The sequence below is a fragment of the Emys orbicularis genome, chromosome 10, assembly GCF_028017835.1.
Source record: "Emys orbicularis isolate rEmyOrb1 chromosome 10, rEmyOrb1.hap1, whole genome shotgun sequence".
Lineage (NCBI taxonomy): Eukaryota > Metazoa > Chordata > Testudines > Emydidae > Emys > Emys orbicularis.
Genome location: NC_088692.1, coordinates 16911515 through 16934017, shown reverse-complemented (window position 1 = coordinate 16934017; position 22503 = coordinate 16911515). Strand labels below are relative to the sequence as shown.

General features: G+C 44.5%; 2 protein-coding genes across 2 annotated transcripts in view; one reads left to right on the top strand and one right to left on the bottom strand.

Annotated features, from left to right (window-relative positions):
- Positions 1-4908: 4908 nt before the first annotated feature.
- THUMPD1 (THUMP domain containing 1) lies at positions 4909-17662 on the bottom strand. Its single transcript, XM_065411989.1, has 5 exons — positions 17634-17662; positions 10243-10612; positions 8745-8919; positions 7837-8085; positions 4909-6542 (listed from the first exon to the last, which is right to left on the bottom strand). Exons 1-5 carry the CDS (start codon positions 17660-17662, stop codon positions 6223-6225), a joined length of 1143 nt encoding a protein of 380 aa, XP_065268061.1. The 3' UTR covers positions 4909-6222.
- LOC135884300 (acyl-coenzyme A synthetase ACSM3, mitochondrial-like) overlaps positions 15454-22503 on the top strand; it is a 21783-nt gene continuing 14733 nt past the window's right edge. The window contains exons 1-3 of the mRNA XM_065411585.1: positions 15454-15524; positions 18243-18518; positions 20385-20595. Of these exons, the coding sequence (XP_065267657.1) occupies positions 18297-18518; positions 20385-20595 (433 nt within the window). The 5' untranslated portion in view covers positions 15454-15524; positions 18243-18296. The remainder of the gene's footprint in view (positions 15525-18242; positions 18519-20384; positions 20596-22503) is intronic.

Sequence of the window (22503 nt, the reverse complement as noted above, 5' to 3'; positions counted from 1 at the left end):
TGCGCTGCCCAAATCCCTGGAGCGCCGCGCCGGGCCGCCCACACCCCCGCCCCCCCGGAAAGCCGCGCCAGGCCGGCCAAACCCCCCCCCCCACGCCACGCCGAAGCCCCCGCCCCCCCAGCACCGTGCCGCCGAAACACCCCCGCGCTGCCCGGCCGAAACAAAAACAAAAAAAAACCCTCGAGCGCCCGCCCGCCACCCCAAGATTGGCCGTCCCTTCTGAGGTGCCGCCCCAAGCACGTGCTTGGTCGGCTGGTGCCTAGAGCCGGCCCTGGTGAGAGGCCAGCCCAGCTGAAGGGTTTGGGGCAGTGGTTCCCAAACTGGGGTTCACGAAATGTTACAGTGGGTTCTTGGGAAAAAATTCCCTAATTGCAGACAGAGCTGTCCCTAGGGACCGCGGGCAGCACGAGGCCAGCAGCCTGGAGCCCCTGGACTTCCAAGAGATAAGCAGATCAAAGCAAGATATCAAGCACACTGAGGAGATTTAAACTTCAAGAAATATAAGAAATGGAAAAGGAGGTGGATTTTTTTGCTGTTTTTAAAATTAAATAGGCAGTTAGTATTGTTTTTAAAATTATTATGAACAAGAAGTTTAAGCTTTGTTGTAACGTGCGTTGTTTGCCTGGACTGCTCAAGACCTGAATGCTTGTATAGGAGGAACTCTTTGAGTTGGCTTCTTAAATACCTTCATGCTGTTTCACATCTGATGCTCCTTGATGAAACATGGGAGCCTTGTCTTATAACAAGCTTATTCAAAGCGATACAAGCTACGAACGTGAGATCTTGGAAGAGTATTGCTGTTTTCATAATGTAATAAAAATACTGTAATGATAAATAATTATTAATAATAGTGTGTAATAAGCATGTCATAAAAACAAATTTCCAAGATCATTGCTTTTATAATTTATATTCAGGTAAGGAGAAAATCCCTGGAAATATTCATTTTTAGGAGGGGGTTTGTGAGGCTTGATATTTTAGTGAAAGGGGTTCACAGGTTGTTAAAGTTTGGGAACCACTGGTTTGGGGGCACAGCGGTTCCAATGGCTTCCAGGCTTCACTCCGGGGGTGACAACCTGTCACAATCTGCATGGATCATTTGCTGGCTTAATCTAGTGTAAATGGTGGTTTCTCTGTAACCTGAAGTCTTTAAATCATGATTTGAGGACTTCAGTAACTCTGCTAGAGGTTATGGATCTATTACAGAAGTGGGTGGGGAGGTTCTGGTGCTTGCCATGCCCAAGTGGTCGGATTAGATGCTCACAATGGTCCCTTCTGGCCTTAAAATTAATGCGTCTAAGATAATGAAGCAGCTGATACAGGATTCAGTTAAAGGAGTGTAATATAATTAATTCTAATCAACATGGATTTCTGCAAAATATATCCTGTCAAACTAATTTGATTTTTTTAATAAGATTACAAATTTGGTTGATAAAGGTAATCTCGTTGATATAATATACTTTGACTTTGTACTATGACATTTTGATTAAAAAAACTAGAATATATAATCAACGTGGCACACATTTAAGTGGATTAAAAACTGGCTAACTGATAGGTATCATATTGTAAATGTCAACAGTGAATGAGTGTCAAGTGGGTGTGTTTCTAGCGAGGGTCCCACAGGGATCCCTTCTTAGCCCTATGCTATTCAACAGTTTTATCAATGACCTGGAAGGAAACAAAATCATTACTAATAAAGTTCACAGCTGACACAAAAACTGGGGAAGTGGTAAAGAAGAGGGAGAAGTTACTAATACAGAGCCATCTGGATCACTTGGTAAACTGAGTGTAAGCAATGTGTATTTTAGTACAGTTAAATGTATATTTATAGTAACAAAGCATGTAGAGCAGGCTAACAGGATGGAGGGGGAGGCTCTATTCTGGAAAGCAGCAATTCTAGAAAAAGACTTTGGGGTGGAGGGGACGACACATAGATAATCAGCCTAACATGAGCTCCCAGTGGGAAACTGTGGTCAAAAGGACTAATGTGATCCATATATGCATAAATTGGGGAATCTTAAGTAGGAGGGGAGAGGTTATTTTACCTCTCTATTTGGTAGATACAGAGGTAAAATAACTGCTGTAACTGCTGCTGGAATACTGTGTCCCATTCTGGTGTCATAGAATATCACGGTTGGAAGGGACCTCAGGAGGTCATCTAGTCCAATCCCCAACTAAATCATCCCAGCCAGGGCTTTGTCAAGCTTGACCTTAAAAACCTCTAAGGAGATTCCACCACGTCCCTAGGTAACCCATTCCAGTGCTTCACCACCCTCCTAGTGAAAAAGTTTTCCCTAATATCCAACCTAAACCTCCCCCACTGCAACTTGAGACCATTACTCCTTGTTCTGTCATCTGCTACCACTGAGAACAGTCTAGATCCATCTTCTTTGGAACCCCCTTTCAGGTAGTTGAAAGCAGCTATCAAATCCCCCCTCATTCTTCTCTTCTGCAGACTAAATAATCCCAGTTCCCTCAGCCTCTCCTCATAAGTCATGTGCTCCAGCCCCCTAATGATTTTTGTTGCCCTCTGCAACAAGGTCTGGGAGCTGACCTTGTTTGTGAAGACAGAGGCAAAAAAAGCATTGAATACATTAGCTTTCTCCACATCCTCTGTCACTAGGTTGCCTCCCCCATTCAGTAAGGGGCCCACTTTCCTTGACCACCTTCTTGTTGCTAACATACCTGAAGAAACCCTTCTTGTTACTCTTAACATCCCTTGCTAGCTGCAACTCCAAGTGTGATTTGGCCTTCCTAATTTCAGTCCTGCATGCCTGAGCAATGTTTTTATACTCCTCCCTGGTCATTTGTCCAATCTTCCACTTCTTGTAAGCTTCTTTTTTGTGTTTAAGATCAGCAAGGATTTCACTGTTAAGCCAAGCTGGTCGCCTGCCATATTTACTATTCTTTCTACACATTGGGATGGTTTGTTCCTGCAACCTCAATAAGGATTAAGAACATAAGAACAGCCATACTGGGTCAGACCAAAGGTCCATCCAGCCCAGTATCCTGTCTGCCGACAGTTGCCAATGCCAGGTGCCCCAGAGGGAGTGATGATCAAGTGATCAAGTGATGATCAAGATGATCACAGGTAATGATCAAGTGATCTCTCTCCTGTCATCCATCTCCACCCTCTGACAAACAGAGGCTACCCATCCTTACCAATAGCCATTAATGGACTTAACCTCCATGAATTTATCTAGTTCTCTTTTAAACCCTGTTATAGTTCTAGCCTTCACAACCTCCTCAAGCAAGGAGTTCCACAGGTTGACTGTGCGCTGTATGAAGAACTTCCTTTTATTTGTTTTAAACCTGCTGCCCATTAATTTCATTTGGTGGCCCCTAGTTCTTATATTATAGGAACAAGTAAATAACTTTTCCTTATTCACTTTCTCCACACCACTCATGATTTTATATACCTCTATCATGTCCCCCCCCCCTCCTCTTTTCCAAGCTGAAAAGTCCTAGCCTCTTTAATCTCCCCTCATATGGGACCCGTTTCAAACCCCTAATCATTTTAGCTGCTCTTCTCTGAACCTTTTCAGATTTCTTTAAAATACAGCCAGCTCTCCTGGACTCCTTTCCCCCTCATGTTATTCTCTCAGGGGATCCTGCCCATCAGTTCTCTGAGCGAGTCAGTCTGCTTTTCTGAAGTCCAGGGTCCGTATTCTGCTGTTCTCCTTTCTTCCTTGTGTCAGGATCCTGAACTTGACCATCTCATGGTCACTGCCTCCCAGGTTCCCATCCACTTGTGCTTCCCCTACTAATTCTTCCCTGTTTGTGAGCAGAAGGTCAAGAGCTCTGCCCCTAGTTGGTTCCTCCAGCACTTGCACCAGGAAATTGTCCCCTACACTTTCCAAAAACTTCCTGGATTGTCTGTGCCCTGCTGTATTGCTCGCCTAGCAGATATCGGGGTGATTGAAGTCCCCCATGAGAACCAGGGCCTGTGATCTAGTAACTTCTGTTAGTTGCCTGAAGAAAGCCTCGTCTACCTCATCCCCCTGGTCTGGTGGTCTGTAGCAGACTCCCACCACGACATCACCCTTGTTGCTCACACTTCTAAACTTAATCCAGAGAGACACAGGTTTTTCTGCAGTTTTTATGCACTAAGTCATACTGGAGCTCTGAGCAGTCATACTGCTCTCTTACAATGCAACTCCCCCACCTGCCTGTCCTTCCTGAAGAGTTTATATCCATCCATGACAGTACTCCAGTCATGTGAGTTATCCCACCAAGTCTCTGTTATTCCAATCACATCATAATTCCTTGACTGTCCAGGACTTCCAGTTCTCCCTGCTTGTTTCCCAGGCTTCTTGCATCTGTCCACAATTCAAGAAGGATTTTGATAAACTGGAGAGAGTTGTGCCACAAAAATGATTGAAGGTTTAGAAAACATGCCTTGTAGTGATAGACTCAAGGAGCTCACTCTACGTAGCAAAGAAAAGATTAAGGGGTGACTTGACTGAAGTCTCTAAGTATCTAAATTGGGAACAAATATTTAATAATGGGCCTCCCACAATAAAACAATCCCCATTCAATCCATCAAAGAAAGGTATAACACAATTCAATGGCTAGAAGTTGAAGCTAAACAGATTCAGACTGGAAATAAGGCATACAATTTGCAAAGTGAGAGCAATTAACCACTGGAACAATTTACCAAGAGTTATGGTAGGTTCTCCACCATGTTAAATTTTTAAATCAAGATTGGATGTTTCTCTAAAAGATTTGCTCTAGGAATTATTTTGGGGAAGTTCTATGGCCTGTTATACAGGACGTCAGACTGGATGATCACAATGGTCCCTTCAGGCCTTGGAATCTATATTCACATATCAGAAGAACAGCACTGGCTGTAAGAAAGCAGAGCTTAAGTCAGTCAGGATGAGGGGGGGGAAAGAAACACAGGCGTAGGGAAGGATTTTTTTTAATTTTCAAACTTAAAACAGTTTTACAAACACCAGAGATCATAAAACAAAACTCGTAAGAGGCTCAACCATGTCCTTTTCATTAAATCACGATCAAGCCAGCTGGTGTTATTTGGAGCAAATGCTTTTCGATTAGTGACACCAATAGGTTTAAGTTGTAAGTGTATCACAAAACACCTAAGCCATACACTTGTACAAAAAGTGTACAGCAACAATACTATTGGAAAACAAGCTATAGCCGCACTATATTAAAATAGGTTCTCTTTTTAATCTGGGTTTCTAGTCTTTGTAAAAATGACACTGTAACTTATCAATGATAAGTTAAATGTTATAGGAAGAGGAAAAATTCAGATGCTATTTTCAAACTGAGGCAAAACACTCATTTTGTAAAACTGAAACCACACAAAGTTAAACTTTTTCTACTAGATGCTGTGTAATACAGAGAGCTGCTTTCACATCAAGAAGTTTAAAGAAGGAGGTTTAACTCAAACATGAGCACAGCTAGTAGAAAAATAAAACCAATGAATGAGACTATTTAATAAAAACATCAAACTTAAATAAAGGAGTGCCACTGGCATCTGTCTGTTCTAGAAAATTACAGGAATTTGAGGGAGAGGTTTGCTCATAATACGGAGTTATTTTGATGGTGGCAATTCCTCTTCTCCACCCAACATATTTCAAAGACATGTTAATGTGTTCTAAACTAGTCTTTGTAGACATCTGAACAACATACAGAAAGTCAGGTGCTTATGGCTCGTTCTGTATTTAATAAGACGAGGTTTACATAGTATGCAAAGTCATGTCACCAAAACAAAATGGCACTGTATTTTCAAATAAATCCCCTTGCAAGATCCTGTCCTTTTCCAGACCTCTCAATCCTGCCTCTGCCACTGGCTTCTCAGAATGTCTAGAAGCAAAGGGGTTGAGTCAGCCCGGCACCCTATGGTAGTTATTTACATGTGGTAAGTGGGTGTAAAATGCTACCAGATCAAACTGGTAACAATTTACATACACATTGCACAGATATATGACCACACAAGATGGAAGGTGTTGGAGAATCAGGCTGAAGAGTGTAAGTGATAAATATCACCCTTCTCTGACACGGTGTGCTGCAACATTGGCTCCAATAGCAAAGACAGGATGGAGCATGACTTTTTTTTTTTTTTTTTTAAATACTTGGATATTTTAAAAAGCAAATTTAAAATAAAAAATTAAGCTCCCCTTTAAATGTCCATTTCAAAACTCTAAGCCAATCTATTTTACAGTGATCTTTAGTGTTTGTCTTCCCCTTCCATCACATTCTCTATGCCTGCTGACTGTCGCTCTCATTGGGCTTAGATTCCTCTTCACTCTGACCTTTGTCTTCTGGTTTCACTTCTTTAGAGTCCTCTTCTGCCAGTTTTATTTCTTTCAACTTCTCCTCTTGTGAAGCACTCAACAGGTTTTGCTGCACCGGTTCCTCCTTGTTGCTCTTCACCACCTCTTGTAGATTATATTTTCTGAACAAAACATAGTCTTTCACCACGCTCAAGCAACAGACGTTTTTTATTATTTCTACCACAATGGTATACTGGGGGTTATTAAGATCCACTTTGTTTTCTGGATTTAGGCTGCCCACTATTCCTACAAAATAAAAGGAAACGGTCTTAGAATCAGTGGGGAAACCGGAGGAATGTTTTTCATAGAGAAGAGTGTAAATGAGGTGTTATGTTCATCAGTTGAGCCCTCACTTAAAGTGCGAGGACTTTTAATCAGACTAGTTCTAAAAAAAAACCAGACAGAGGGGATAAACTTACTGCCAAACAACGAGAGAAACCTGCTGTTGTAGCAACAAGCCAAAATAAGCACCAATTTCACAAGAAAACGGTTTCCACAGATATTCTGAACACTGGGTTCTGGAACTAAAATCTCAGAGCACAAACTGCACCACAAAGCTGGGGAAAACAAGGCACCTCACTTTAGCTATGGCACCTGCAATCAAGAATTTTCAGTCACTGAATTGGTCAAAATAGCAGGACAGATTGGGACTCTTAGAAACACTCTCTCGAACCAAAGAACTATTCCACAGCAACTATCAAGGAGAAAGCTGCCAAGTGAATTTAGCTGCCTTAGTTATTTCATTAAGGCCACGTCTACACTACAACATTAAGTTGACCTGATTTACGTTGGCATACAGCTGCCACCGTAATTACATCTCTTGTACATGTCTACACTTCGCTCCTTGTTTTGGTGGCACGTGTCCTTAACAGGTGTGCTTGTATCGATTGTACTGTCAGTTTGAGGCATTGTAGGACACCTCCTGAAAGCCAGTAACAGTCAACATAAGCAAAGCAGTGTCTACACTGACACTGCGTCCACCTAACTACATCAACCTTGACTCTGCATTGCTTATGGAGGTGCAGTTATTATGTCAGTGTAGTGGGGCAGTTACCTTAACAGGAGTGAAATTCAAGTGTAGGCATTTCCATAGTTAGGCAGACTTAAGCAGTCTTGCGTTGACCTAACTGTAGTGTAGACCAGACCTAAGTCATAGTCTAGGGAAACATCGACAAGCCATTTCCCAATATAATGTTCAGTATTCAAAGAATTTTTAATACAATCCTGGACGTTTGCAGGAATGGTATTGTCAAGTGAGTTATATCCAACAAAGCTGGACCGCACACCCTTCTGGTTTATGATTTGTTAAGATGAAAACCTCTGATATCAAAAAGGAGTGTTGTTAATGTCAGGTTACTTTCACAGAGCTTAAGGAAAAAAACGTGAAAGACTTTCCTAATTCAATATGCTTGAGTTTGCTATAACGCAACATTTATGTCTACTAAAAAATTTTTGCTTGAATAATTTGACCTGTTACACATGCAGTCTTAGGTAGCTTATACACTTGTCTACAATCATGCTATGTCAGATAAGTACATACCTGCCAATTCTTTGATTACTTCTTCTCTACTCATGTGACTGTTATTACGAGCTTTGTAAACAATCTGAAAAGTACCCTTATTAGGGGCTTTAAACCAAGGCTCAAAGAAGGTCTCTGAATACTTTTTCATATCTTCCACAAAAGCCTTGCAGGTTCCAGAAATGGGCAACATGCGCAGAATAACTCTTGTTTTCTTCTTTTTAGTAGTGTGCAAGTCCTTTAATATATGATGCACGAGCTTCTCGGGTTCTACAAGAGAAGACAACAGAGTAAGAGCAACAAATGGAAAGGATTTCCTTTTAAAAAGCAATACAGCATCAAATCTTACTTGCTTACAAGTACAAAGAAACAATCATCAAATTCTACAGCACCCTACTAAATTCGATAGGGTTCTTACAAAAGGGTAGGGAGTTTGAAAGTATGGAGAGATTATTTCCACAATTCTGGCTTGTGAAGCACAAGAGAGAGTACCCAACAAGGTGCAACACTGGAGGACTACTTCTGCAGTTTTTTACTCAGGCAACAGTTTTACCTGAGCAAGGACTGAAAGATCAGACCATACACATGTCTATTGGATTGTCAATACACTGGCTGTTCTTCCAGCTTGTATTTGTTATTTCACAACAAGGCTGAGGATCTGGGAACATCAGCCTTTTTGCATGCTTTCTGGGTTCAGCAAAATATCAAGCCCTTTTATGTTTACAAGGGTCAGATAGTTATTTTGCCCAAGCAGAACCAATCTGGCTGTAGTCACTAGAGTGTTCAATGGTAAAGCAAAAGGGAAAGAGGAAGGCTGCACGAACATTCAGCATGCTTCACTTCTTTGGCAGTCACACCATGAAACAGTCTAATAAACTGCAAAGCAGCTTGTGTGTGTTGCGAAATGCAGCAGTTATTTCACTACACACCTACACCCAGCGTTCTAATAAAGACCACATTGTTAGCTCCACTCTCCACTGACTGGAATCTTCTCAGCTTCTGTTCAGTCGAAGTGCGAATCTGATCAACTTCTTTCTTTAAGGCAGCTTCAACATCATCTTCCTCCTCTTCACTTCCTGACAACCTGCCATCTTGATCTGTAAACTGTTGAAACAAGAGGATGCATCTTAAATGAGATGTTAGCGAAGGGTTAAGAAATCACATCTAATGCTCAATGAAAGTCACAACCACCACTATACCCATGGCCTAAAAAAGCCAGAATTCAAGCAGTGATACTGTAGACCGTTAATAAGCAGTGAGACATTTTAGGAGTAGGCACACTGGGTTAAGACAAGCACCAGAAGTTATTGCAGCGGGAATCATCATTTCATTTTCTCTATCTCTGTGGTGATTTAATCTTAAAGCACGTTACATAAAATTTGTCTCTTGCACCATTAGGTAACAGGTGGATGATCAATCATCTTTAAAAAAAACAACAACCCCAAACTCATCACCAGTTTGGAAAGCAAACTTTTCAAGATTATTACCCGTAGCAATTTATAAATGGGAGCTGCGAGTAATAGGCAAATCTTAGGCCTGGTCTATACTAGGAAATTAGGTTGGTATAACTACATCACTCAGGGGTCAAACTGACCTAAACCCCAGTGTAGACAGCTCTAAGTCAATGGGAAAATTCTCCCATCAACCCATCTACCACCTCTCAAGGAGGTGGAGTACCTACACCAACAGGAGAAGCTCTCCTGTTGGCATAGGTAGCATCTTCAGTGAAGCATTAAGTGTAGACAAGCCCTTAGTCTGTAGGCAAAAACTTAGAGAGATAAACAGGCCAGTTATGTTAACCAGAAGGAGTTATTAAACCAAGTGTGTATCCATCACTGCAAGAAACACTTATACTAATTTGTAGAGCGCTTTTAAAGAGAGTGTTCTCCTGTGGCACTTTAACAACAACAAAACATTTAGATGGCCTGTTTAACATTAATTCACTTCTTGCTCTAAAATATCCACACACCAGAACATTAACATGCTGCCTTTTTTTTGTTGCCTAACATTATTATTTTGGACAAAAGAGATGCCCAAATTATCCAGCACTGCCATTCTTGGGCATCCTTTAAAGACGCCAGATCTCAGCAGTGTCCGAGACGCCAGCAGAGCGCAGGAACCCCAGGCCTCTGCTGGTATGGGGTTCACTTTGGTGCTGCCACAAATAAACTGCTTACAGATGACTCTGCCACCACAGGAGACTGTAAGCTCCTCGGGGCAGGGACTAGCTTTTTGGTGTGTGCCCAGGTATCTAGGAGGGGGGTCCCGAAGTACCATGCTAATAATCTGGCCCCCTGATGCAGCAGCAGCACAAAAGCGCGACCCCAATGGAGGGGACCATGCGAGGCCCCCTGCAGAACGCACAGGGCAGCAGAGCCAGGCCAGCGGCACCCAGCCCCGCCAGAGGGCCTTGCTGGCCGCACGCACCTTCTCGGGCCCGTAGAGCAGGTCCCCGTACTCGTTGAGCAGGCTGTAGGCCTCCCCCACGCACTTGCGCTCGTTCATGTTGCAGGTGATGAGGATGCCCTGCATGCCGAGCTCCAGCTTCCGCGGCCCGCCGTCGCCCCGGGGCCGCTTGGCCTGCTGCCCCGGCACGTACTGCGCCTTGTGCCGCCGCTTCATCGCCGCAGTCGGCTGCTCCGAGGCGGCCATGGAGGCAGCTGAGCCACGAGTCTGGACTCCGCGCGGGCGCCAAAACCACGCGTTACCTCGCCGACGTGCGGCGCGAGGGGATGACGCCACAGCAGCGCGACGGAAAGGGGGCTCTTCCCAATAAGTCCTAAGGGCTTTCCGGGTCCTAAAGCCCGCCGAATACAGCGGCTCTCCCGGGTCCTAAAGTCACGCTCGTGCGCATGCTGCCTGTCCCCGTAGCACCGCGCTGCTCGTGAGCTCGTGCAACGAGCCAGCCAGCTTCGGGAGAGGCGCGACCCAGGAGCTGGGTGTGCTACCGCCTTGGCTCTCGCGGGCCGGGCCCTGCGTGCGTGGGACTGGGGCGAAATCCCAGTTTGTAGCCGATGCTCCAGTGTGTTGTAATGTTTGGCAAAGAACGGCCATTGGGGTAAAGAGAGAGCCGTGGAGTTAGCCACAGCCACACAGTGGTGAGCCAGAGCTGGCTGTGTTCCCACTAGTGTCTTTACCAGCCCTTATTTATCTGTTGTACTAAAACTTTACCCCCACCCAAGCAAAGCAGGTAGACGAGAGTGTCAGTTTGGTTTATCCTACAACTTTAGGTGACTTTGGGTCAGGGACTGTGCGTTTCATTATTATATAGAGGGATAATTGCCAACTCCCACTACATTCAGAAATCGTGTCAGGCCTCAAAAATCCTGAGAGTAATTCAAAAATCCTGATTCGCCCCCCCCCCCCCCAATAATATTTTTGGGGGAAGGGGTGCAATGCTCCCCAGGGTACACAGGCTTGTGAAGAACCGCATCACCATGTGGGGGGAGCAGCAGCAGCCGCCGCCGCCGCGGGGGAATCCGCCTGCAGCTCCCCCCCAGACACCTCAGCTCTGTGCAGCTGAAGAGCCAAGCTGCCCGAGCGCTACCGGCTTCACGGTTTGCCGGGCAGTCCCCAGACCTCCAGACCCTGCACCCCCGGCTGGGCGCTTCCCCTCCCGGGCTCCGGCTGCACTGGGGAAGCGCCCGGCCGGGGGCGCAGGGTCTGGAAGTCTGGGGGCTGCCCGGCAAACCGTGAAGCCGGTAGCGCTCAGGCAGCTGTTTCATGTGGCTGGGAGGGAGGAGGGGGAATGCGGGGTGCTCAGGGGAGGGGGCGGAGTTGGGGCGGGGACTTTGGGGAAGGGGCGGAGTTGGGGCAGGGAATGGGCGGGGCCAGGGCCCCGTGGAGTGTCCTCCTTTTTTAATGTTTAAATATGGTAACCCTACGCTATACCGGAAACCTACTGACCGCTATACTTACCTACATGCTTCCAGCTTTCATCCAGAACACACCACACGATCCATTGTCTATAGCCAAGCTCTAAGATACAACCACATTTGCTCCAATCCCTCAGACAGAGACTAATACCTACACGATCTCTATCAAGCGTTCTTAAAACTACAATACCCACCTGCTGAAGTGAAGAAACAGATTGACAGAGCCAGAAGAATACCCAGAAGTCACCTACTCCAGGACAGGCCCAGCAAAGAAAATAACAGAACGCCACTAGTCGTCACCTTCAGCCCCCAACTAAAACCTCTCCAGCGCATCATCAAGGATCTACAACCTATCCTGAAGGACAATCCCTCACTCTCATAGATCTTGGGAGACGGGCCAGTCCTCGCTTACAGACAGCCCCCCCAACCTGAAGCAAATACTCACCAGCAACCACACACCACACAACAAAACCACTAACCCAGGAACCTATCCTTGCAACAAAGCCCGTTGCCAACTCTGTCCACATATCTATTCAAGTGACATCATCATAGGACCTAATCACATCAGCCATGCCATCAGGGGCTCGTTCACCTGCACATCTACCAAAGTGATATATGCCATCATGTGCCAGCAATGCCCCTCTGCCATGTACATTGGCCAAACCGGACAGTCTTCGCAAAAGAATAAATGGACACAAATCAACGTCAAGAATTATAACATTCAAAAACCAGTCGGAGAACACTTCAACCTCCCTGGTCACTCAGTTACAGACCTAAAAGTTGCAATTCTTCAACAAAAAAACTTCAAAAACAGACTCCAACGAGAAACTGCAGAACTGGAATTAATTTGCAAACTGGACACCATTCAATTAGGCTTGAATAAAGACCGGGAGTGGATGGGTCATTACACAAAGTAAAAACTATTTCCCCATGCTAATTTTCCCCCTACTGTTACTCACACCTTCTTGTCAACTGTTTTGAAATGGGCCATCCTGATTATCACTACAAAAGGTTTTTTTAATCCTGCTGATAATAGCCCACCTTAATTGATTAGTCCCAGTAGAGTTGGTGTGGCAACACCCATTTTTTCATGTTCTCTGTGTATATATATATCTTCCTACTGTATTTTCCACTGCATGCATCCAATGAAGTGGGTTTTAGCCCACAAAAGTTTATGCCCAAATACATTTGTTAGTCTCTAAGGTGCCACAAGTACTCCTCGTTCTTTTTGCTGATACAGACTAACACGGCTACCACTCTGAAATCTTACAGAACAGTGAACCCTTTGGCAGTTGGTATCGAGGAGTTCTTAAGGTAACAGGAAGGATTTGCCTTCTGGTTTCTGAGCCTTTAGGGTGCATGCATGTCACATTTTCAAGCTTTTCTCTGCCACCATGGAGGCTAGAAACTTACTTTAAAAAAAAAAGCTGAGATTCTGACGTAATCACTAGACTACAAGAGCTAGGACTTTCAGAAAAATATTAAATATCAAGATGCTCACAATACATCTGTGGCAGTTGGTAATACTGCCTATCAGTAGCGTGTCTAGCACAATGAAGCCATGCTCCTTGACTGGAGCCTGTATACACTGTAGTAGCACAAATAGTAAATAACAATAATAATTAATAATAGACCTGGCTTCTCTAGGCTTTAGGCTAAACTTATACACCTCTATCCCGATATAACGCGGCCCAATATAACATGAATTTGGATATAACGCGGTAAAGCAGCGCTCCGGGGGGGCGGGGCTGCGCACTCCAGTGGATCAAAGCAAGTTAGATATAACGCGGTTTCACCTATAACGCGGTAAGATTTTTTGGCTCCCGAGGACAGCATTATATCGAGGTAGAGGTGTATACACAAGCAAGCATCTGTTGTAAAAAAAACCAAGAACCTTTCTCTTATTGATATGGAAAGTATTAGGAGAGAAATTGGTCTTTAAAATAGTGATTGATCCAAACTGTTAATAGCTCGGTCTGAATGTAAAATACTTTATCCTGCTACGGTGATCTGAACACAAAGTGAATTGGAGTTTTGATAGATTAGAATCTTGTTGATTTATGCTTTTGTAGAACTTTGGCTCTCAGAATTAAAGGTCCAGAATTTGAGTTAATGAATTGCAGAATATAAAGAGAAGCTAACTTGGGGCCTGATCCAAAGCCCATTGAAGTAAATGGAAAGATTCCTAATTGTGCCCCATTGTACGGTCCGTATTTTAAAGGCACTTACAAATAGCCCCAGACTACTCAATGTAAGGATTGCAGAATCAGCTCTTGGTTTGGAATGTATCCTTATTTTCCTAATTAATCACTTAAAACATTAATAATTTACATTTACAGAGAGGAAAAATAGACTCTCTCTATGGTACAGGTACTTTTATAAATAGACTCTTTATGGTACAGGTATAAAATAAAGGCCATCCCTTGTCAGAAGAACCAGATGAGCTGTATGATATTTCTGATCGGTTAGGATTGCAGGATCAAGGCCTTAACATGATGCAGCTGTCAAAATACTGCTATTGCAAAGATTTCAAATGTGCTTAACTTTAAGCATGTGAGTAATCCCCTTGAAGGCAACCAGACTACTCATAGTGCATAAAGTAAAGCAGGTATGTAAGTGTTTGCAGGACGGGTTTTTAATAAAGGAACCACTTCACTCTGTATCGAAATGCAGCAGCCTCTGGAGAGAATGATGATAGATGTCTTCTTAGAGCACATAGTAACATTACAAAACAATTGAAAAACACGAAGCAAAGAGTAATTTCTCCAGATGATGCTGCTTGGTGAGTTTTAGGTAGGCAGAATTTAATTAGCCAATCTGAATTTAACTAGGACACTGGGATTCAGGGCCCTACTCTTGTGAAAAGTGCCATGAGATTTCTAAATGACAACATGTAGCCCGGAAACCAGCTTTATGCCTCATCTAAAAGAATGATGCACAGAAACAATTTGAAAGAGATTAGGTTGTCACGGAGAGTATCATTTTATTCCTGAACCATAAAAGCTTCTCATCCAAGTGTTCTCAGCACATTTGCTGACCATGTTGTCAAAAAAACAAAAAAGAGTTTCTCCATCATTTTCTATTAACTTTCATGCATCCTTTGTGGCAATTTAATCTTTCATTTGAGGCTTCCTTAGGACGAAACTTCTATGCCTCCTCTGTTGAAGGATTTTTCCGGGTATATTTCAAAGAAACATTTAAAATCTCACTCATGCAGACCTGCTGCATGTCTCACTAACTGTTAGGGAGAGAGCAACTCCCTTATTTGGGGGAATCTTTCTAGAGCCGTTTCTTTTAGACACTGTGGAGGTTTCCCTGCGACAGTTAACATCTATTCTCCCCTGATGCAGGTAGCCCCAGTCTGGCATGGTCAAAAAGCTCCCAACAGGGCAGCCGATAGTTCTTGTAGAGAAAGCACACGACATAAATGCTAAAATGCATAATAGCGGCGACATCGGTTTCTTTCCGTGTATCCTGCAACCACAGAATCAGACGATCCAAATATTTCTGATGAGTGTTTCTTCAAATTCCCTGCTGGCCCCAGAGCCACCGCTTGGGGGCTGAGGGTTGATCGTCCAGCAGCAGCAGCAGCAGGAGGAGTTTACAAACACTGTATACTTCCTGGGGCTGGAGCGAGAGGCTGTGAGTGCTCCAAGCAGATCAGAGAGGGTGTGCCTTGGCTCTTAGCTGTGCTTTATCAGTGCACAGCCGGAGTCCCTCGGGAGTTGTTGGGTGGGAGGGAACAGGATATCCTGCACTTTCCACCTCGCTTCGGAGTTGTGCAGAAAAACATCAGCTTCTTTCCTGTGTGTGCAGGATTTGGCAGCCCTTCGTGTGAGTCTGGAGCATTCGTGCCACGTTAAGTGTTAGCAGCGCGCAGTTATCTGTGTGTCTCTGAGGGACATGGTGCGTAGCAGGGACCCCAAACAAGGGGCACTAGGCACAGTAACACAGTAGGACACTGTGTGGGATGTTGTGGGAGTCATTACTTTAGCACAGTCAATGTGGTCTATTACATTAAATCTAGTTAAGGGCTGATATGGTCTAGTTAAGGTTTCTGATGGAGATCAGCTAGGACAACTCTGAGAGGCCCCTCCAACTGTGCGAGGCAGTGGGGCATTTGGGTCTGAAACGACAGGTATCTCTTATAATGAGGATGATTGAAAGAGGTGCAGATCAGGTTTGGTTCTGGGGATGGCAAAGGGGGACTGAACCCCGGGGAGCTGCCAGGGATATTTTTGGTGTAGTGCCAGTATTAGTTTTCCTCTCATCTGTGTTTCTCTGCCTTGTTCATGTCGGTCCTCTTTCTCTTGCTTTCCCACTCTTTTACATAGGTGAGTCTCTCCTGTGTCTCTTTGTAGCTCATGTGCAGATTGAACGGCACAGATCAGTTTTGTCCCAAACCGCCTCCTTTTCCTTAGTTGGTGCTTGTTTATTCAGTACAAACATCATTGAACAAACTTGGCATTGCATACTGTGTTTAACCGTTGGGTAAATATTTATCCAAGTAGAAGCTTCCAACGTTTCTAGATTTATTGCTAGGTTTTGCTCTTTGGATATTGGCAAGTCCTTCACTTTGGATCGATTATCAGGAAGTTTTTAAAACTTCTCCCTCTTGTGAGGATGAATTTTGCTGCATGTGTTTCAAGGAGATGTTTAAAATCTCGTTGCTTGACATCTCTGCTGGCCTCATTGAGGAGTTGTGTCCATCAGAAGCATGGCCAAAGGTTATTATGCTGCGCCTGGCAAACGGGACAATGCTGCTCCTTGCAGAATACAGTCAAGTTACTAAACATATTGCTGTACCAGGTAATGTTCTGGCTAGGCGTTAACTCACACAAGACTGTTGTTGCACTCTGTAGAACAATGTGTTCCCTGCTGTTTTTCAATCTCTTACATTCTGGCTTTGCATTGTCTATTGTTTATTCAGATTACACTCAACCAAAAGGCACGGTTAATGTGACTGGACTGTAAAGTATGTTCATGTATTTGCAAGAGCATAACAATAGCAGTGCCTCCCAATTATACATTGCAATTGAAATATTAGCAGCTGGAGTATGTTTTTTTAAATGTGAATATTAATACCCATGAATGGTGCGACATTGACAGCTCTGGAGACTAGAGTTTCAGTGCTCAAGGGATGCAGAATCAGGTCCTCAACTGCAAATTCACCAATGAGTATAAATGACTCCTAGACAGTTTTGTATCCAAGGTTTAAACACGTGGTTGTTTCAGATTTTTCATGCTGATATTTTCCTTCTGTCTCTGTATACTGGTCTTTATTGGTCTCTCTGTGATGGTGCCCCCTGGGTCCAGGATTTACAAGGCACTGCTGTAGCAATCCCAAGGGTGGAGCATGACTATCTCCAGGCTGTCCAGCAGACATAAATGCATTAAAAAGTGCATCCTCTGTGGCTAGCCCCCTCTCCCCATTCTAATTCCTTCCTTCTACCCGGTGGTAGAATCGTTTTCATGTGCACGTTGAATCCCCTAATCTATTGCTAGGCATTTTTATTGTGGTTTTCAATTCTAAAGCAGAACCAGAGTCTGCTCTTATCACCACTTTTCATTCCAAGTGCAGGGCTTCAAATATATAGACACCTAGCACAGTCTAGGGGCAGAGAGAAAGAATGACCACAGGTGACAGAGGGTAGTAACGTTGCTTACTGCAATACTGGAAGGTGCACTTAGCTACTACAGTGATGAGGGCAGTATATGAACCTGTTTAGAATTGATTTGTTACTTAGTTCTGCTTTCCATGAATAGCTACTTCAGCTTGAGAAATACTAAAAAGAACAATCATTATAGCAAGTATGCATTGATCTTTTTGAGTCATTCCACCTCTAGACACAGGCTGGGGACTGAACACTGATCACATTTACCCTGGAAAGAAGATAGTATTCCAAAATCTTCCCCACTCTGCCTGATTTTGTGCTCACTTACATGAGTTTTCCAACAGTGCAGTTACTCATGTACCCTGGTGTGAGATGAAACAGTCCCTCTGTTGCTAAAACCTCTTACAAGTGCCATCTTTGCTTGAGGTGCCGCTGCCTATACATCTGGGGTTTTGCCATAACCATATATTCTTCTTGACTCTGAAATACCTATGAATACATGGTTCATTGAGGGGCTACAGGGGTTGTTTTATACAGGTGGCAATGGTTTAATCCCTGCTTTGGTGACTAATGCAGAATGCTAGTTTATGAGTCTTCTCCTGCTAAACACTGACACACTTTTTAAGCAAAACCAGTGAGGTAGGGGGTGGCAGTTATCAGGGACAGCTGGAGCCTGTGATAGGTGCTCTTCAGTCCTACTTGTTTTCTGGTTGGAGTGAAGCAGAACAATTGCAGTAAGAGACCCTCATAGCACAACCAGCTTATACATTTGTCACAATATTTTAACAGTTCAAAGTGAGGGGCACATGCTAATCCAGGGGGTTTTTTTATTAAGAAAGTGCATTATAATGTTCAATTATTTCATAGTTGACCTATAAGGACATTTTAATTCTATTTTGAAACCACATGGCAATTGTTTATTTTGTGTGTCTTTCAGATAGATGGTCCACAAAGACTCTCCTGAATACAGAATAACCTGAAAGGACCCATTATGGCTTGTGCTGTCGTGCAGTTTTTACTGAAAACCCAAAGCTTTAGGTTCCGGTGGACTCCCTTGACCGCATCCTTCCGATTCTCTAAAAAAGGCTACAGGGTATTGGCCCCTCAGAATTTTTTAAACTATGAATCCTTAAAACAACAGTACAAACCAGAGGTGCCAGAGTACTTCAATTTTGCAACCGATGTGCTGGACAAATGGACTGAAATGGAAAAGGTAACATTCCTTTAACTTCCTTATGCTAAGATTTTCGTGTTAGGTATCAGAGGAAAAACATAGTTGCAGAAGCAAGTGATATTACTTCCTGGCTACAGATTGGTAACCCTCTCAGTTCAGAGAGGCAATGCCGTTGGAGTATAGGACTAACAGCCAGGAATTCCCAAGTTATAGATGCTCCACTGCTTTTGGGCTCACTCTTATAGCTCTTGCTTACTTGAATAGCCTCCCTGAGTGCAATGAGACTGTGAGCATGAGTAACAGAGGAAAGAGGGTCTTGTGATTGAGACGCTGCCCTGAGACTCAGAAGATCTGAGCTCTGCCACTGTCTTCCTGTGTGAGTTTGAGTAAATCACAGAGGGCTTGTCGACACTTACAGTTCTGCGCCAGGGCAGCTGCACCGCGGTAGCACTTAGTGAAGATGCTACCTACACCGATGGGATTGCTTCTCCTGTTGGCGTAGGCACTCCACCTCCCTGAGAGGCGGTAGCTATGTCGACGGGAGAAGACCTCCTGTCAACATAGTGCTGTCCACATCATGGGATAGGTCGGTATAACTGCATCGCTCAGGAATCCACACCCCTGAGCGACATAGTTATACTAATATAAGTTGGTAGTGTAGACCAAGCCCTAACCTTTCTGTGCCTCAATTCCCTTCTGCAAATTTCACTTGCTACCCTTCATCTGTCGTATCTACTTAGAATGTAAACTCTTCAAGTCAGGAATTAGCTCTGTGTGTATGTACAAATCCTAGCACACAAGGACCTCAGTCTGGATTGGGGACATGACTATAATATAAATACTAGTAATAGGTAGAAGAGATGCCGGATTAGACCCATAGACAAATCACAAATTCTCTGTGTCTCAGTCTTTCTGTCGGAAAAATGGGGATGATAAAATTTATGGGGGTGAATCATCACTATTGCATAATATGAGGTTATCATTCTTGGGAAGTAAAGACAACTTTTCACAGGAAGCAAGCAAAATTTTTCAAGAATCAACATCTGAAGAAAAGGTCTGTGGCCAAGGAAGGAGGTGCAGGATTTCTCCTTAAAATGCACAAATAAAAATCTACTCACCTTGTACCAATGCCTGACAATTACACATTATATTACTTTAAATGGAACTTGTTCTTAGTATGTACAGATCTCTGCCACACCAGTGAAGATCTCAGCTAGCACGCTAGGCATTACCTATACTCTATTCATACATAACACTTGGTCCCTCGATAGCAAGTTTTAGCCAAGGATTTCAATGCACCTTACAAGCATCAGTTAATTTATCCACACAACACCGCAACACACACAGTAACCTCTGCTGACAAATGGAGAATCAGACTCAGAGAGGTTTAGATCTGCATTTTCAAAAGGAGTTTATGATTTTGGGTGTTTAGATTTTTGGACCTTTGGTCTAATTTAAAGAAGTGCTGAGCACCCCCCACTGCAGTTGAAGTCAGTATGAGCTGTGGGTATTCCACCCGTCTGAAACCCAGGCTGTAGGTATCTATCTGGGTACAACCCCCCAAACATTGAGGCATCCAAAATTACAGGCCACTTTGGAAAATATAGGCATGGCCAGAGCTAAAGTGACCCTCCGTTTTCTGCGCTAGCCATTGTGCAGCATTTTCTCATTAGCTAATGTGTTAGCTTCAGGAAAGGAACTTGACATCTATAGACTATTCTAAATCTGGGGTGAAATCCCAGCTCCATTGAAGTCAATGGCAAAACTCTACAGATTTCAGTGGGGTGAGGATTTCTGCCTTTGTGTATAAGAAATGAACATTCCTCTGTCTTGGAAAGTTGGACTTGAGGGACGGTTACATGCATATCAAGCTAAGCACTTACAACATGCCGTGTCGTTCATTAGGAAGGAAAGAGGCCTACAAGGCTAGCCCTGTGGTGGGTAAACGATAAAGGCGATGAGGTGAGGTGGAGCTTTGAGGAGCTTGGATTCCGCTCCAGAAAAGTGGCCAATGTCCTCTCTGAGGTATGTGGTCTGCAGAAGAGAGACAGAGTTATGCTGATTCTACCCCGGATACCAGAATGGTGGCTAGTAAATGTGGCTTGTATGCGAACAGGTTAGTAAAAATAATAGGAGTTATGAATGAAATCATCAATAATCAGTAATTAATGAGGTCAAAACTACAAACACATCCATGATGAGAAACACCAATGTTGTACGGCTAAAAAATGCTTGTAACATCAAGATCTGTCTTCATTTGTACTATTGGATTTTCAGGCATACTTTACTTCTCCCATTAACAAAAACTTACTATCCTATGTGCCTGTATCACTGTCCTCCTCCACTGCTCATGACAAACTGCAAATGTACCCGTCATCTGCTCGCAAGAGCAATAGCACACATTTATATTTGTTTGTCTGGCCAAGTTTTTGCCGCAGGATTTGTTAAATATTTAGGCTTTTCTAAGTCTGAATATTTAATAAAACCCAAAGTATCTCAGTGCCACATGGACATTAATAACTTATCCTCACAACACCCCTGTGAGGCAGAGGAGTATTATCCATATTTTACAGATGGGGAAGTGAGACACAGAGAGTTTAATTATTTCAGCGGGAGGCATGGGTGCTCAGAAAATCAGGCCCTAAGTGACTTGCCTAAGGTCACAGAGGAAATCTGTGCTAGAACTGAGGCCTTGTCTACACTACAGGGGAAATTCAATTTAAGTTACGCAATTTGAGTTATGTGAATAGTGTAACTTCGTCTGCAGTTGATTTAGCAGGTCTTCACTAGACCCGCTAAATCAACCGCCGATGCATTGATTGCCACTCGTTGATCCCCCGGTAAGTGTAGACAAGCCCGTCGGCTCTCCTGAGTCCAAGCCCAGACCATTATCCACAAGTCCGTCCTCCCTCTCTAGTATAACCAATCATATATCTAATAATCTGTATATATATATATGTGCATATAGACACAGGCTGCTGGTAGAATAGGGTCTTTTATATAGGGCTTTTCTCTATGTTGCTAATTGGCTCCCATAGTAAAACATATGAGATATATGATGAAGAGTAGGAATGGAAGGAAGATACTGTTTGAAGGAAGAAGGTGAAGCTATCAAAATCCTAAGAGACATTAACCCATCGACTCTTATTAATAAATATTCAACCCATCCAGGGGTGAAAGTAACTTAAAGGACTTACCGGTACTCTGGAGTCCTGAGCAGGGGGCATGGCCTCAACCGGAAGAGACGTGGCCTCAACCAGAAGAGGCGGGGCCTTTAAATTCCCGGGGCCCTTTAAATCAAGATTTAAAGACTCCGGGGCTCCGGCTGCAGCTGAGTCTTTAAATCACCCCCGGAGCTCCCAGATGCAGAGGCGGCTGGCAGCCCCGGGGCTCAGGGGTGATTTAAAGGGCCCGGGGCTCCTGCCACTACCACAGGGTAGCTCCGGGCCCTTTAAATCACCATGGGAACCCTGCCGTCACTACCCCAGGGCTCCGGCAGCGGGGCTCGGGCGGTGCTTTAAAGGGCCCAGGGTTCCTCGCAGGGGCTGGAGCCCCTGGCCCTTTAAATCACCGCCTGAGCCGTGGCGCCGCTATCCCGGGGCTCCGGCAACGGGGCTCGGGCGGTGCTTTAAAGGGCCTGGGGCTCCGCCGCTGCAGGGAGCCCCAGGCCCTTTAAAGCGCTGCCCGAGTCCTGCTGCCAGAGCTCCGGGGTAGCAGTGGCAGGGCTCGGGCGGTGATTTGAAGGGCCTGGGCTCCCCGCAGCGGCAGAACCCCTGGCCCTTTAGGGTGCCGCCCGAGCCCCGCTGCGCCACCAAGGCTCCTGCGATGATTTAAAGGGCCCAGGGCTCCCCGCAGCGGCCGGAGCCCTGGGCCCTTTAAATCACCGCTGTAGCCCTGCCACCGCTACCCCAGGGCTCTGGCAGCGGGGCTCAGGAGGCAATTTAAAGGGCCCAGAGCTCCAGCCGCTGCTGGGAGCCCTGGGCCCTTTAAATCACCAGCCGGTCTGGTCCGGCACTGCGTACTG

What these genes read in the sequence shown, in the direction of transcription:
- THUMPD1 (XM_065411989.1), bottom strand. Translation starts at nt 17,662, where the DNA reads ATGAGTAACTGCACTGTTGGAAAACTCAT. An exon ending in TGCTCTACGGGCCCGAGAAG is followed by an intron (nt 8,920 to 10,242) that starts GTGCGTGCGGCC and finishes TTGTTTCAACAG; the next exon opens with TTTACAGATCAAGATGGCAG. An exon ending in TATTAGAACGCTGGGTGTAG is followed by an intron (nt 8,086 to 8,744) that starts GTGTGTAGTGAA and finishes CTTCTCTTGTAG; the next exon opens with AACCCGAGAAGCTCGTGCAT.